The 17,040-nt window shown below is 42.0% G+C and overlaps 1 protein-coding gene across 3 annotated transcripts in view; it reads left to right on the top strand.

Annotated features, from left to right (window-relative positions):
* Positions 1 to 17,040, top strand: part of ZNF599 (zinc finger protein 599) — a 28,431-nt gene continuing 11,391 nt past the window's right edge. For 2 of the 3 annotated variants that reach the window (XR_009491153.1, XR_009491152.1), the window contains exons 1-4: positions 1 to 387; positions 2,564 to 2,690; positions 4,119 to 4,214; positions 12,768 to 14,355. Coding sequence is in view for 1 of the 3 variants with exons in the window: in NM_001192360.1 (NP_001179289.1) it covers positions 370 to 387; positions 2,564 to 2,690; positions 4,119 to 4,214; positions 12,768 to 14,293 (1,767 nt within the window). In the remaining 2 variants the exon portion in view is untranslated. Of the gene's footprint in view, positions 388 to 2,563; positions 2,691 to 4,118; positions 4,215 to 12,767; positions 14,356 to 17,040 lie in introns of those variants that run through there. The other variant, NM_001192360.1, reaches the window with a different exon arrangement.

Raw genomic sequence — 17,040 nt, 5'->3', positions numbered from 1 at the left:
TATTAGGATGTCGTTTACAAGCGGTCTGTCTAGCTTTATGGGTTTCCTTCCCTGGAACATTAAACATTGACCGCTCCACGGAAAAAGGTCTTCTGTACCGAGCAAAGAGCCGTGAGGAGACAAGAACCCACCACCACACTTTTGTGTGAACAGTGACCCCGCTTGGAACGGGTTGTCAGCCGAGCATTCGAGCTCCGAGCCCTCCGTCCCCACAGCTCCCAGAGGCGGCTCCCTGGGCCTTATACGCATTCCACACCGCGGACATTCAGGTCCCAGATACTTCCGTGCAGGGCTGGCCTCAGGTCGGCTGAGCCCGCTCTACCTGCTTTTGTCACCGCTTCCCGCCGTCCCGCTCTGCCCACGGGTCCCATGGCGGCGCCGGCGCTGGTGAGTGGAGGGTGCCCAAGTGCGCTGGGGTCGCGGTCCGCATAGTGCCACTCTGTGATATTGGGAATCCCGGGCCTCTCCACCTTTCCGTCTTAATACGCTCGGATCTGGAGGTTCGGTGAGAATGGGGTGTGGGAACGACAGTGCTCATCAGTTCCAACCCAGGGTTCTGAATCCAGGCCAAGTGTTGTAAAGAGAGGCACCCATAATTGGCTCTAAGCTTATGGATTCACGGCCCTTGGCCTCTATTCCCTCGGGTCTAAAATTGAAGTGTTAACAACTTTTGTCTCTTGGTCGGAGGAACTGGAGAGGATATGCTTGTGACATGTGTCCTTGAGTGCTCAGCACAACCCAGAGAGCATCACTCTGGATATTGTTTCCGGGGAAGGACTCTCCTGGTCCTGCTGTTACCTCAGGCTTACCCCAGGTGGAGTTTGACCCTCAGACATCCCTGCCTCCGGCCTCAGCGCAGCTGTGAACTGGGAGACAGAGGAGACAGCCTGGAGAGCAGAAGTGGGGTGGGAGCAGTGTTTCTGGAATTGGCTGCTCCTCTAATTGGAGAAGGCAATGGCACCCCACTCCAGTACTTCTGCCTGGAAAATCCCATGGACGGAGGAGCCTGGTAGGCTGCAGTCCCTGGGGTCGCTGAGAGTCAGACAGAACTGAGCGACTTCACTTTCACTTTTCACTTTCATGCATTGGAGAAGGAAATGGCAACCCACTCCAGTGTTCTTGCCTGGAGAATCCCAGGGACGGCGGAGCCTGGTGGGCTGCCGTCTATGGGGTCACACAGAGTCGGACACGACTGAAGTGACTTAGCAGCAGCAGCATCAGCAGCTAATAGGAGTAGAAGTTCCCTGGACAGAGCAGAAGACAAGCCTCTCACCGAATTTCTCTTTGTAGGTACCATCTGGGTACAAGTCCATTGGCTTGCCACTGACGGTATCCATTTCCCCAACACATTTACTTATATTTCAAAAGTGAATCCATTACAATTTTCATTAATGACAGTGCATAGGAATGTTGTGTCTCAAGGGATGTAAACACATGGACAGGCCCTAAGTTATTCTTCGGCACACCACTTTGTTTGCTGTCGACAAAGCTCTGATCACCTTCAGAACTTTGCTTGTTTATCCATTTTTCCTGGCTTGCTCCCTAATTCATTCCAGCCTTATTCCACATCTGCTCGGAGAGGTTTTCCTGATTGCCCCATCTAAAGTCTCCTGTAATCTCTGTAGTCATCTTATTTTTCTTCATTTCGGAGCCCCTAAGGCCATATGACTTTATCTTGCTTATTTATTTAGTTCCTTGTCAGGTATGTGGGAGTTCCTGTCCCCAGGCTTAGAAGAATGCAGGACCTGTACCAAGTGTTCAGTAAGTGGTTGATGAATGAAAGATTCTACCTTCTGGAGCTGCCATGATACCTAGATCAAATCTAAATCCCCTATCATGGCTGGACCACAGGGACCTGGGTTCAAATCTTTTCCTTTCTCATTAGACATGTTACTCTGGGCAGCTTGACTTTGAGCCCCCATTTGCTGATTGTGAAATGGAGACAGTGATGGTGTTTACCTTATGGGCTGTGAGACGAATAATGAAACTCACAAATACACATTAAGCACTGACAAGTGCTGGGCACTGCACTTGTTTGCTTTATGAACATTTTCACTTTAATCTCTGCAAGAACCTGGTGAAGTTGGAACTATTGTTGTATTGATGTGGAAATTGAGGCTCGAAGAAATTAGCATGTTTTGGTTCAAAAGGTTGGATTTAAATCCCAAGAAGTCTAGGTACAGACCTAGATACTTTTAGTTGCTTTAACACAGCATCTGAAGCCCTGAGGTGCAGGCATAGAGGGCAGACCAGTGAGGCTCAGCTGCCACTGCTCTTAACCTTGCTTGGATTACAGCAACGGACTCACAGTCCACACAAGATTACTTTTGTTTTGCATCAGTCTCCAGTGGATTCCCATATAGGTGGCTTTTCTCTCTCACACTATTTGTATTCCGTCTACAGCACTATCTACCTCCCTCTTAAACCCAGCACAGAGCTGGGTTCTCAGGAGATACTCAGGGATTCAGGCCTTGGGTCTCTCTGAGTTTCTGTCACTAACCAAGCAGTAGGCTCTAATTTAATAGCTATACAGTCACCCCACCATCTCTGTTTGACTTTGCAGGCATTGATATCATTTGAAGATGTGGCCATAACCTTCACTGGGGAGGAATGGAGACATCTAGACCTGGCCCAGAGGACCTTGTACCAGGAGGTGATGCTGGAGACTTGTGGCCTCCTGGTCTCACTGGGTAAGGCTTTACCTCACATGTGGTACCGAGCCTCTTTCATTCCACCCTCTCTCTGAGCATGATCAGTTAAGAAGACCTAAGGAACCTGCCTTTGCTTCTCCCTCCAGCCTCAGCCTGTTCTGGTCTGACCGCCTTATGATTATTTTTATCATTTTAGTAGTAACCCTTTCACTTAGCCCCAGTGAACTAATATCTTTAAAGTGTGTAGAATAGAACTGGGAACTTAGAAAGTGTCATATAGGTATTTGTTATGTATAATAAATATACAAAATTATACAAATTACATATAAATATAATCATATACAAATTGTACAATAAAATTATACAAAATAATAAATCCCAAATGTTCTTCCATCTAAAGCTTAGTTGGCCACTTTATCCAGAAATGGTTACCTCTAACTGGGCTTTCCCTGCCTCGTGTCCATATAGTCTCTCCCAGGAGATCAGTCTTGTGAAGTAATTACAGTGTTTTGTGACAATTGTGAATAGTAATTGAAAGGAGGCATCTGGGGAATAGTATTCCAAGTGGAGGGACAAACATAAGCCAACTCCCTGAGTGGGCAGGGAGCTCAGGTCCAGCAGAGACAAAGAAGATCTGGTTCACCTTTTCCCCTGCCTCCTCACTGACCTTGGTGCCAGATATAGAGCAGACCTCAGTGAACATTTGCTAAGTGACAGCTGGGTGCACTCTGGCTTGCAGTACAGGATTTTCTAATCAGAGTTTCTGTGGTCCTGCTGCCTAAGTCATTGACTTCTCTTCAGAATCCTCCTATCTTTAAACCTTCACATTTGGCAAAATATATTTGGCTGTAATGTGCCAGAAAACCATATCATACAAGTTTCACCCTGAAAAAAGTTTATTACTTCACCTAATGAGAAGCCCTGTGGTGGTGCTGGCTCCTGGGTTCGTACCTCCCAATCCAATTCTCTGTTTGTCTGCTTTCTCTCTTTGGTCCAGGTCATCGGGCCAGCATCCCTGAAGTGGCCACAGGATGGTGTAGCAACAAATAGGGTTGCAAGTCCCCACATTCAGCCCTATCTTCCCAAACTGGATTTTTCTTCAGAATGGGTAGCAGTTTTAGGTCATGGCCTTCCTCAGACAACTGACTATCAGTTGATTTAGTCTAGTGTTTTCAGCCATCCTTGGGCACCAGAATCACCTGGTGAGGTTTGAAAACAACCAGTACTGTCTTTATGCCCAGAGATTTGGTTTAATTTGTTCTGTGTTTAGAACCAGGTGTGTCTAAGTAGTTCTGAAGCATGGGAAGGTTGAATCTTGCTAATTTAATTAGGGAAAGACTTCTGGAAGGAGGTGTCCCCTTTGGGGTTTCATAGTGGTATGTTCAAGGTGTTCACTCCTGTATACGTGAGATTTTCCCTTTTGTCTCTACCTGTATACCCATGCCCCATTTATTTCTCCATGTACAGGGCATCCTGTTCCCAAAGCAGAGCTGATTCACCTACTGGAGTATGGGCCAGAACTGTGGACAGTAAAGAGAGGCCTCTCCAGAAACACCTGTACAGGTGAGTGGCATGGCAGCTGGCAGACTGCTGGGGAGTGACTGGCATTCTGCCAGTCAGCCCCATTGAGTGGGCAGTGCTCCTTTCCATGGGCAGTTTCTTTCTGTGGATTTCTGGGGGTCTTGGGTGATCATGGAGTCCTTTTAACTGTGTTTCCTCTGTCTTCCCAATCCCATCACACTCTTTGCCTTTACTGGGGTTGAAATGTGCTATCCTGAGTAAGAGACAGGCTCTATACTTGGCCATTCAGAAGCATCAGGACCCTGGGGAAGTTGCATGATCTTCCTGTGCCTTTGACATACAAGTTAGGCTAAGTGGATGCTGCCTGCTGTAAGAGATAAACTCCAAAATCTTGGTGGCTCAGCAAAACTTGTTTTTCTCATTTGTGCCATGGTATAATGTATTCTTGCCTGGAGAATCGCAGGGACAGGGGAGCCTGGTGGGCTGCTGTCTATGGGATCGCACAGAGTCGGACACGACTGAAGCGACTTAGCAGCAGCAGAGAGTTCTGAACAAGAGTCTGTTTGATGTCTGACTGTTGGCAACTTTCAGCTCCCATGTCCACCTTTCCTTTCTGCCCTACCTGTGGGCAAACTGATTTTTAAAAAAGTCTACACCTTCCTTGGCACCTACATGGCATTCCAAGATGCAATCCCAGGCCCACCCTGTCACCACAGTAAAAACCAGGACCACTCACTCCCATTTTCTCAGACCACACAAGCCACTTTGTCCCTGCCTGGGTTCTACCCTACCTAATAGAAAATAAACTACCACAGAAAATAAAAAGAAAGATGAATAAAAGTAAAAGCTGGACTGTAGAGAAATAAACTTTTGCCAAGACTGAAAAAACAAAGATGCATATAAAAATAAAAAATGATATAAAGGAAAATAACTTAATGAACAGCAGTGCTGTGTTTTAAAAATTAATATAGTATATTTGATAATTTAGCTAGAGTGGATAAATACCTAGAAAAGTAGGAAAATCCCAAATTGGGGCAAGAAAAGTAGACAACTTGAATAAAGAAGTAGCCATCAAAGACATTAAAGCAGTTTTCAAAGATCTCTTCTTCAAAAAAAGCCTCAGGCCCAGATGGTTTTATCTTGCCTTTTGCCAAATATTCAAAGAACAAATAATCCCTACTGTAGGAGAGAATAAAAAGATAAGCTGCTCAACCTCACTGTCAAATGGATAACGATAATACATGGGGAAAAAAGGGCATTTCTATATAAGCACATCCTAATACTAAATCTAACAGTATTAAAAGAAATAGTACATCATGAATACTGTGTGTTTAATCCAAAAATGTAAGGTTATTTTCACACCTGAAGCTCACTGTAGGTGTTATGACATCAGTGGACTGAAAAGATGAGAAATTATCTTCCTTCATCAATGACTTACTGAACGCCTCTCTGTGCTGGTTGCCATTCTGTGAAGTGTGCGGATAGCTTCTTGAATCTGTGAATTAGGCCAACACATCACAGACTGACGGCAGACTGTGTTCTACAGCAGAAAATCTAAATACAAAGAACATGTGACTACATGTTGTACAAAGACTTAAGTTCAATGGGAATGGGAGGGTTGGGGAGGTGAAGGGGGGAAATTGAATTCATAGTAGAAATGCTGTGTCAGAGGATGTACAGGTTTGTAAGGCATCCAATATATACATATTGCCACATCAACCTCAATAAAGGTGTAATTTTAACTTTATCATGTTTTCAAGCTGTAAAACTGTTTTTATAGTGAAATCAGAAATTGTTCCACTGAGAGTCTGTAATATCTCTTGGTTCCCTTTCTGTGTTTAGATGGCAAAGGCATATAAAGTCATGAAAGACTGTGTACAATATGATATATACCTGATGTCTTATTTTAATAGTTATCAATTGAAATTGAAACTCCTACCCAGATATCTTTAGTCGATGAAGCATCAGGTGAGGTACTAAATATTAAATATCATATTTCTAAAAATTATTATGCTTTCACTTTTCACCTTCATGCATTGGAGAAGGAAATGGCAACCCACTCCAGTGTTCTTGCCTGGAGAATCCCAGGGACGGGGGAGCCTGGTGGCTGCCATCTATGGGTCACACAGAGTCGGATACGACTGAAGTGACTTAGCATAGCATAGCATAGCGTAATGTGGTCAGGATTCCCAAGTGACACAGTTGTAAAGAATCTGTGTGCCAATGCAGAAGACACATGAGATGTGGGTTTGATCCCCAGGTTGGGAAGATCCCCTGGAGTAGGAAATGACAGCCTGTTCCAGTATTCTTGCCTGGAAAATTCCATGGGCAGAAGAGCCTGGTGGAGTATAGTTCATAGGGTTGCAAAGAGTCAGACATGATTGAGCGACTGAGCACATACACACATAATGTGAGTCTGTAGGCAAATTCTGTACCACATATCTATTTAGGGACCAGGGGTATTCTGTTGTCAGTATGTGGCTGTAAGATTGCCCTGACATCATCCAACTGGCCAAAAGGAATAGGAGAGAAGGGGAGTAGTCATACCCACTTGCTCACATAGTCACTTCCATTCACCTTCCATTGCCTGACCCAAAGTAAGTGACTTAACAATATTCATGTATTATTACTCATAATGAATAGTGACTAATGGTATCTCAAACTACCTTCTGGATTCAGAAAAGAGTCATTTATTTTTCTGCAGATTACTATCTCCAACTCTAATTTGCATCTCACTCTTTTTCACCTCTATTCAATCATTTATCTGTACTGTACATCCCTGCAGGCATCCATGCTTCCATTTGTAAATGAGATATTCAGAAGCAGTCCCTAGCCTTGTCATCCTCTTGCTCGCCTGTCTTGTAAAATCTTAAGAGGGTGTTTGCCTTTGTCAGCCCCACATCAAATGTGTGGCTAGCACCAATGTAGATTTGTGATCGCTCCCCTCAGGTTGCTCAGCCAGCCAGTGAGTATCTCTGGCCAGCCCCTCCTCAGTCCACTGAGTCTGTCTCAAATCTTCACCCCTTTCTGCAGTTCTACATCTTCACTTGGAGGTTTCAAAGGCACTTCATACTCATCATGCCTAAGAAGGATCTCAAGATCTTGCCCACTCCTCTCATCTCTCCATTTCAGTCAATGGTCTTGCTGTTCAAGAAGTTGAGAAAACCAAAAACAAACTTGAACAACACCTCAATCTTCATCATGCCCATGAGGCAGCCATTCCTGAATCTTGATCATATTTCATCATATGTTTCTCCTGAATCTGTCACCTCCACCAGTTCCATGAGTTCCATCATTATCACCCTAGCCCAGGCTGCAATCATCTTTTGCCTCATGATGCTAACATAGGCCCCCCATGATCAGCTCTATGTCTCACATCCACTCCCCTGTCCACTTTTACCTTATTCCAAACATCACCACCTCCCCAGTCATTGAGATCTCAACATATGACCCAGTTCATTCAGAAAATAAAGGCGGTTCCCTTGTTTTTCTTGCTTTTTAATCCTTACTGACTTATCCCTGCAGCTTCCTTCTCACCTCTACAGAAGAGTTCTCATCCCTGGCCATGGGTAATCCCCCTAGCAGAGTCTAGGTCATACCTTCACCTACCTTCTCAGGTGTCTTAGTTATCTATTGCCAGATCGCAATGAGTGAGTAAAAATCACTCATTTAATATTAAAATATCACTCACTTATTATCTCATCTGTGGATCAGAAATCTAGGCACAGCTTAGCTTGATACCCTGCAAAGCTGTAGTTGTAGACAGTTTACAACACATCAGCTTACTTCTTCCGATCAAGTAATTTTGTAAGAGATTCCAGCAAGAGAGGTTCCACACATATACTTTATCTGTTACATCTTACATTCTACTGCCTTTGTTATATTCTAGTCTTTAGAAGTAAATTTTGCTAGGATTCAGCATGCGTGCGTGCTAAGTTACTTCAGTTGTGTCCAGCTCTTTGTGACCCCATGGATTATAGCCCACCAGGCCCCTCTGTCCATGGGATTTTCCAGGCAAAAATATTGGAGCAGGTTGCCATTTCCTTCTCCAGGGGATCTTCCTGACTCAGGACTGAATCCATGTTTCTTATGTCTTCTGTATTGGTAGGCGGGTTCATTACCACTAGTGCCACCTGGGAAGCCCAGGATTCAGGCAGAGGGTATCAAAACTTCGGGAACACCATGAGGAAGGGATTATGGGAAACCATACAGGAGTCTGCCCACTGCATCAGAGAACATGCTGCTTCATTTATTTCCTCCCTCTTCTATATCTCCATCTTCTCTCTGCTCAATAGAAAAAACATGCTGAAGTTTCTTGCAATTGTGGGAAACATTAAAAAAAAAAAAATGCTCTTGGCTCTCCAACAACATCCAAAAGTTGTTGACTCTATTTCAGCTGAACAACCAAGCTTTTTAGAGGACTTTTCTCATTCTCAGAAGAGACATTTACACAGACCTCTCCTTTACTAGTCAATATTTCCTTGAATTTTTGTACTGAGGTGTAATTTATACATAGTGAATGTATAAATCTTAAAGGTCCATCATTATGAAATTTTACATATATATAAACCAGCGTGTCCACTGCAAGTGTCAAGAACTGCAGTATTTCCAGCACCTCTCAGGCTTTTTGTGCTTCCCTCCTTGTTAATATCCCCTTCTACAAAATTAACCAGTATTTAGACTCTGTCACCATAGATTTAGGTTTTTTTTAAAAAATATTCATTTATTTATTTATTTGGCTGCACCAGGTCTTAGTTGCGGTATGTGGACTCTTTTAGTTATGCCATGCAAACTCTTAGTTGCAGCATAGGGGGTCTAGTCCCCTGACCAGGTGTTGAACCCAGGCCCCGTGCATTGCAAGCTTGGAGTCTTAGCTACAGACCACCAAGGAAGTCCCATAGATTAGTTTTGAAGGTTTATAAATGGAACCCCACAGTGCACAATATGGCCCTGCCTGTCTTCTTTTGATAATCATGGCTCTGGAATTTATCCATGTGGTTGCTTTTATTTGGAGTTAGTTTCTCACTGTGCAATAGCTCAGTGAATTAATAGATTACACATAACCTGTGTTCCTGTTGATGGACATTTGACTTTTCAGAATATTATGGAGAATGCTGCTATGAATATTCTTAGCCATATTTTTTGTTGCCTATAAGCACACATTTCTGTTGGGAGTATACATATGAGTAGACTGGCTGGATCATGGTGTAGTTATATGATTAGCTTTAAAAGAAACTACCAGTCAGTTTCAGAGTGACTGCACCATGTCACATTCCCACCAGCTATATGTAAGATCCCTCATTGCTTCACATTCTTGTGAGCGATTGGTATCTGCCTCTTTACTCTTTGAGGCCCAGTAGTGGTATTTCTCAGCACTGGAGTACTAAAAAAATGTTCTCACAGGTTATTGCTGACATTCTGATTAACCAATGTAGCAACTATAATAATGATAAGAGATAGTGGTCTACAATTTACAGAACATTTGCCATGTGCTTTTTCTCATGTCACCTTGTTATGAACTAAACACCTGTGTCCTCCCAAAATCCGTATGTTGAATCCCTAGTGCCCCAGTGTGATGATCCTGGCCCTTTGGGTGGTGATTGGGTTTAGATGAGGTCATGAGAATGGAGCACTCATGATGGGATTAGTGTTCGTATACGAAGACAGGGACCACAGCCTTTCCTTAGTGTGGTGTGTGATGGTGGGGAAGAGAGGGAGAAGTCTTTGGTGTCTCTTATAAGGATCTGATCCTCTCAGGTCCCTACTTTTTTGACCTCACTTAACCTTAATTATTTCTGTAAAGGCCAGGCCCTACCTCCAAATACATTGGCAGTTAGGGCTTCAATACATGAATTTTGGGGAACACAAAAATTCAGTCCATCACAGAATTTGTCTTTTGAATAAATAAAGAGCTGTTCAGATAGTCTGTTTTTTCTTGTGTCAGTTTTGGTAATTTGAGTCTTTTAAGGAATTTATCTACTTCATCTAATTATTCTATCCATTACTTTTTAAGATTGTTTCATCTCAAAATGGTACATTTTATGTTATGTTTATTTTACCACAATTAAAAATTGCTAAAAAATAAGTTTAAGATACATACATATCATTTTTATAATGCCATGAAAAACTGACATTCTCAAAAAAAATTGTTTCATTGTACTCCTGTGTATATTTTGCTTTTTTATTTGAACATTATAAAAGTATCTGTTTATGTTATCTTATAGGATTTGTACTTTTCTTTCAATAGTACATTACTGAGATTCATGATGCATGTAACTATAGTTCGGTTTCCCTGATGGCTCAGCAGTAAAGAACCTGCTTGCCAGTGCAGGAGACACAGGTTTGGAAGATCCCTTGCCTGGGTCAGGAAGATCCTCTGGAGAAGGAAACGGCAATCCACTCCAGTATTCTTAGCTGGGAAATCCCACGGACAGAAGAGCCGGGCGGGCTACGGTCCATGGTGTTGCAAAGAGGCAAGACACAGCTTAGTAACTGAGCATGCACACAGCTATAGTTCACTCATTTTTTTTCTCCAATAGTCGTTTATATAACACCATGTATTCATCCATTTTCATGGAAATTTTCTTGTTTCTTATTTTTTGTACCCATACACAGTGGAGCCATGAAAATTCACATGTGTGTATTCTCACAAACAAGTGTAGGAATTTCTCTTAGAATATGCCTAGGACTGGAATTTGGGAATTATAAATTAAACAAAAGGAGAACTTTACTAGATGATGCCCTGTTGTGTTCTAACATGATTATTTATACCCACTTACACTTCACTTCCTCTGTATGAACAATTCCATGGATCTCCAACACTTGAAAGGTGTTTTCAATCAGATGAATATAAAATAGTCTCTCGTTGTGGTCTTAATTTGCCCATGAGTACCTCTTCATATGTTGATTAGTCAATACATAGCTTCTGTGAAATGTCAGTTCATAGCATGGTTCAGTTTTCATTTTGGGTGTGAAGTGTTGAAGTCTTCAGCTGTAATTGTAATTTTGGGTATTTCTCCTTTCAGCTCAGTTTTTAGTTTGTATGTTTTGAGGCTCTGATATTTGGTACATACAGATTTAGGGTTATTATGTCTTCCTGGTGGCTTGATCTTTTTGTCATTATATAATGTCCCTTTTGGTCCCATTTTCTTTGTTCTGTCATCTATGTTATCTGGTGTTAATGTAGGTCTGATGTTAACATAGCCATTTTTCTTGGATTGACTTTTAAAACATTAGTCATGTTGATTGGTCTTTTATAGTGAATGCTTCTGTATCTTGTTTTTGAATTCTTCCTTTTCCCCAAGATCTAAAAGATAGTCATTGTCACTATTTACTAAATGTTTTTAATCTTTAGCTTCTGACAATAAGTCTTAATCAATCTGGAATTAATTTTTTGCTTTGTGCAAGGTAGAAATACAACTTCATTTTCCTTCATTGTGGCAAATGATTTTTCTACATCCATTTATTAAATAGTCTTTTCTTATTCCCACTAGCCTCTCTGCTACTTCTGTCATATATCAAAATTGTGTGAATCCTCATGTGTTGAGCAAATTCCAAAAACACATTTCAGAGCTCCTAACTCTGTTTTTACCTTTGACACTTTGACAGCTTATGTTATATCTAGGCTGCATCACACTACTTTGTTATATATGATTTCATTATCATCCTGATTCCTCAAAGAGCAAGTCCTTTTGCTTTATTCTTCTTCAGAGATATCCTGGTCTCTGTTCTTTTATATAAATTCCACAATCAGCTTGCCCGTAACCATGAAAAACCCTATTGGGATTTATCCCAAGTTGTATTAAATTTATAATGAATTTGAGTGAAATTGGAAACTTTATATTATGAATCTCTTTTCAAATAAATCTTTATTGATGTGATATGTTTTCTAGTTATCTAAATGTTATCCATTTCAGTCTGTTCACTGAGTCTTTACTCAGGTATAGTAGACTGAATATGTCCACCCAATTGCTTATCTCTGACTCCCCACAACTTCTGCACAGTCCAGAATCCTAAGATTTTGTTTCTCCTCTGTTTCTGCCTCCCTCTCCACCATCCTGTCATTCTTTTCTTTTTGCCTGGCATTCAGCATTCTCTTAAGGCCCTGACCCTTTGAACTTTCAGTTGTCTAATACAGTTTTTCTCCTAATTCCTCTGTCAGGGAATTCCTACTCACCTTTGGAAATAAACTTATGTAGCACCTTGTCCTTGTAGCCTCCACTGACCTCTTTCTGTCTGCCATCTGGGCCAAGTTAGGTTCACCTTCTCTGTGCTGTTATAGCAGCATGAGATATTGGAACACAGTCATTATCATTATTCTGCCCACCCTTCCCCACTCTGGACAGTGAGGTGGAGTCTCCACTACAGATTTTCTGTTCCCTGCTGCCGCTTTTCTCCTTGGGTTACCTTTTAAAGATGTCAAGAGCCCAAGGATTAGTAAAGAAAGAGATTTTAAACTAGGGTTTAAGAGATGTAAAAATGCTGTAGATGGTAGAAGCTTTATTTTCATCTTCATTCTTCCACTAAAGTGGTCACTTATTTTGTTCTGTGTTGACATCACTAATAGGCACTTTTGTCATATTGGATTTCCTTCAGGTGAAAAAGCAAACCCCAAGACCACAGAGCTTACTGCTTCTCAGCTGGCCCTCACTGAGGAAGCCCCTTTTGAGGAACAAGTGACACATGGCACCTCAAGGGATTCCTGGCTGGGGCAAGCAAGGTATCAGGAAAAACTGTCAGAAATGCAAGAAGGGAACTGGAGGCCAGGAGCAGACCCCTACAAGGAGACATGCCTGAGGAAGTTGAGCCATAAACATGATGACTTTGAGACAGGTGATAGTCTTTGTTTAGGGATTTTACAGGAGCAAGTCAGTATACAAGATGCTCTGCATGAATGTGATTCCCAAGAACCAGGAAGAGACCTGGTTGTTGATGCAAGGAATAACCTCTATAAGTGCAAGGAATGTGGAAAAGATTTTAGCAAGAATTGGGCCCTTACTCGGCATCAACAGATTCACGCTGGAGTGAAGCCTTATGAATGCAGTGAATGTGGGAAAGCCTCTCGTTATATGGCAGACTTCATTCGACATATGAGGTTTCATACTGGGGAAAAGCCGTACAAGTGTATTGAGTGTGGGAAGGCCTTCAAACGCAGGTCTTACCTCACAGAGCACCAGCGTATTCATAGTGGAGATAAACCCTATGAGTGCAAAGAATGTGGTAAAGCTTTCACCCATCGCTCCTCTTTCACCCAGCATAATATGACTCACACTAGAGAAAAGCCCTTTTTGTGCAAGGAATGTGGGAAAGCCTTTTACTACAGCTCCTCCTTTACTCAACACATGAGGATTCACACTGGAAAGAAACTCTATGAGTGCAGCAAATGTGGAAAGGCCTTCACTCGCCAGTCCACTTTTATCCAGCATAATATGACCCACACGGGAGAAAAACCCTTTTTGTGCAAAGAATGTGGAAAAGCTTTCTGCCTCAACTCATCCTTCACTCAACATATGAGGATTCACACTGGAGAGAAACCCTATGAGTGCAGTGAGTGTGGAAAAGCCTTTACTCATAGATCTACTTTCATCCGGCATAAGAGGGCACATACTGGAGAGAAGCCCTTTGAGTGCAAAGAATGTGGGAAAGCATTTTGTGACAGCTCTTCCTTAATTCAACACGTGAGGATTCACACTGGTGAGAGACCCTATGAATGCAGTGAATGTGGAAAGGCCTTTACACACCATTATATTTTTATCAGACACAATAGGACCCATAGTGGGAAAAAACCTTTGGAGTGTAAAGAATGTACAAAAGCCTTTTACTATAGCTCTTCCTTTACTCGACACATGAGGATTCACACCGGGGAAAAGCCTTATGTATGCAGAGAATGTGGAAAGGCCTTCACCCAGTCTGCAAATTTTGTTCGGCATAATAGGATCCACACTGGAGAAAAGCCCTATGAGTGCAAAGAACGCGAGAAGGCCTTTTGTGACAACTTTGCCTTAACTCAACATGTGAGAACTCACACTGGAGAGAAACCCTTTGAATGTGGTGAATGTGGAAAGGCCTTCAGCCACAGTTCATCCTTCACTCACCATCAAAAGATTCACACCAGAGTTTAGAAGATGGAGGAAGGCCTTGTACAAGTTTGCTCACTTCAGGCAATTTAGGTGAACTCATACAGGTGAAGTACCTTTCCTTTTGAATATAACTATTCAGGGGTCTTTTGGCCAGAGAAATATCTTACTCAGTGTCAGAAGAGAAACACTAATTATCATCTCTGTGAAAGCTTTCTATGGCAGGTCATCTGAAGGGTCATACTAGAAATTGACACTGGCTACAGCTTTACACTACATCTGAGAATCCATAAGGGAGACTCAGTGGTTGTCATGCATTTGGGGAAAATGTCAGTAACAGTTCTTCCTATGTTTATTATAAATCCATCTCAAGAGCATTTAACGAGATGTAGAAGAGAGGAAAGAGAAATGCATGTGTGTCTTTTTTTCAATCTCCCTGCCGAGCTTATGACAATTTGTCATTTGTATAGCGGCAGGGGAGGGGCTGAAAGGGGAGAGATCTAAGGCCTCATCCCCTTTATGTATTTTTTTATATTCACAGTCAGGAGAGTTGGACCATTGGGATGTTAGCTCTGCTAACGTTTATTGAAAGTTATTTGTTACAAAACATTGACATGTAACATGTCAATGTCATGTCTACCATTGAGCATAAGGCCTGAGTCTTGAAATACATATACATACATCATATGCAATCAGTTCTTGTTATTCACGGTAGTTATAGTCTATAGTTCAGTTCAGTTCAGTCGGTCAGTCGTGTCCGACTCTGTGCGACCCCATGAATTGCAGCACGCCAGGCCTCCCTGTCCCATCACCAACTCCCGGAGTTCATTCAAACTCACGTCCATCGAGTCCGTGATGCCATCCAGCCATCTCATCCTCTGTCGTCCCCTTCTCCTCCTGCCCCCAATCCCTCCCAGCATCAGAGTCTTTTCCAATGAGTCAACTCTTCACATGAGGTGGCCAAAGTACTGGAGTTTCAGCTTTAGCATCATTCCTTCCAAAGAAATCCCAGGGCTGATCTCCTTCAGAATGGACTTCTTCAACACCACAGTTCAAAAGCATCAATTCTTCGGTGCACAGCTTTCTTCACAGTCCAAATCTCACATCCATACATGACTACTAGAAAAACCATAGCCTTGACTAGACGGACATTTGTTGGCAAAGTAATGTCTCTGCTTTTTAATATGCTATCTAGGTTGGTCATAACTTTCCTTCCAAGGAGTAAGCGTCTTTTAATTTCGTGGCTGCAATCACCATCTGCCGTGATTTTGGAGCCCAGAAAAATAAATTCTGATACTGTTTCCACTGTTTCCCCATCTATTTCCCATGAAGTGATGGGACCAGATGCCATGATCTTCGTTTTCTGAATGTTGAGCTTTAAGCCAACTTTTTCACTCTCCTCTTTCACTTTCATCAAGAGGCTTTTTAGTTCCTCTTCACTTTCTGCCATAAGGGTGGTGTCATCTGCATTTCTGAGGTTATTGATATTTCTCCTCTATAAGTTCACCATAAACACTGAATTAGTGAATACTGAACCATTGCATCTAGTGGCAATACAGATTTAGGTGCCTGTGAGCATCTGTTCACATTTTCGTCAACCGATCAATACATAATCCTCTATGGAATTTTTTTTTTTTCTGTTTTAGAACACCTTATTTAATAAATGTTTCTGAGAAGTTACATCCAATATTTCATTGTATTAAAAATACTTCAATGACATCATTTTTGTATATTCTGTTGTTACTGTACTGCTTTTACTCTTTTCACTCCAACATACACAAACAATACATATATGCAGTACTCTTATACAGTAAACACATAAACACTGTATAGTATACTATGTTGTACAGTAGATCATGCAAATAAAGTTCTAGAAAAAAAGATTTGGAGAAGGCAATGGCACCCTACTCCAGTACTCTTGCCTGGAAAATCCCATGGATGGAGGAGCCTGGAAGGCTGTAGTCCATGGGGTTGCTGACTGAGCGACTTCACTTTCACACATTGGAGAAGGAAATGGCAACCCACTCCAGTGTTCTTGCCTGGAGAATCCCAGGGATGGGGAAGCCTGGTGGGCTGCCATCTATGGGGTTGTACAGAGTCGGACATGACTGAAGTAACTTAGCAGTAGCAGAAAAAAAGATTAAACTTAATTAAATATTAACATTAAGACTCTAATTTTGATAGAACTGCAGGATGTGTGATAGGGCAGTGCACTGAAGTGGGTAAATCTCTTGACCTTGGATTGACCCAGGACAACCAAAGGAGAGGACGATGCTTTGTTTTGCCTTCTCTTCCAGGTCTTAGTTGGTGGTTTCTACTTACTTCTCTGCCAAAGTTTCTTCCACATCTTCCATCATATCATTTGAAGTCTTTTTTACTTATATGCTTTGTGATATGCATTATGTGTTTGACACTGTCCTTTATATTTTCTGTAATACCTTTAAGTCTGAAAAATTTCAGGCAGTCTAGCCAAACATTTTCCCAACAGTTAATGATAGTAGTCTGCTTATTAATTATCCCAGGTTGTGCCAACACAGTGACAGTGCATATACTGACAGACACCCAGTAGTCCATCCTCGTGGTTTCTTTGTTGGTGTTGAGAGTTTTGCTATAAAGCTCCCTTAGGTTGTGCTTTTATTATGCTCTGATTGAATGGTTGGATAACATAGAATTTAGGGGCATGAAAAGAACATCTAGGTTGGAGTGGGCATTTTCAACTTCTTCATGGCAATGGATTGGGGCATTATCCAAAATTAATTAAACCTTGGAGGCAAGGTTTTTGCACTGGAAAT

Source organism: Bos taurus, chromosome 18, assembly GCF_002263795.3.
Source record: "Bos taurus isolate L1 Dominette 01449 registration number 42190680 breed Hereford chromosome 18, ARS-UCD2.0, whole genome shotgun sequence".
In the NCBI taxonomy this organism is placed as follows: domain Eukaryota; kingdom Metazoa; phylum Chordata; class Mammalia; order Artiodactyla; family Bovidae; genus Bos; species Bos taurus.
The sequence above is the reverse complement of the archived record's forward strand: the minus strand, read 5'-3'. Positions and strand labels throughout refer to the sequence as shown.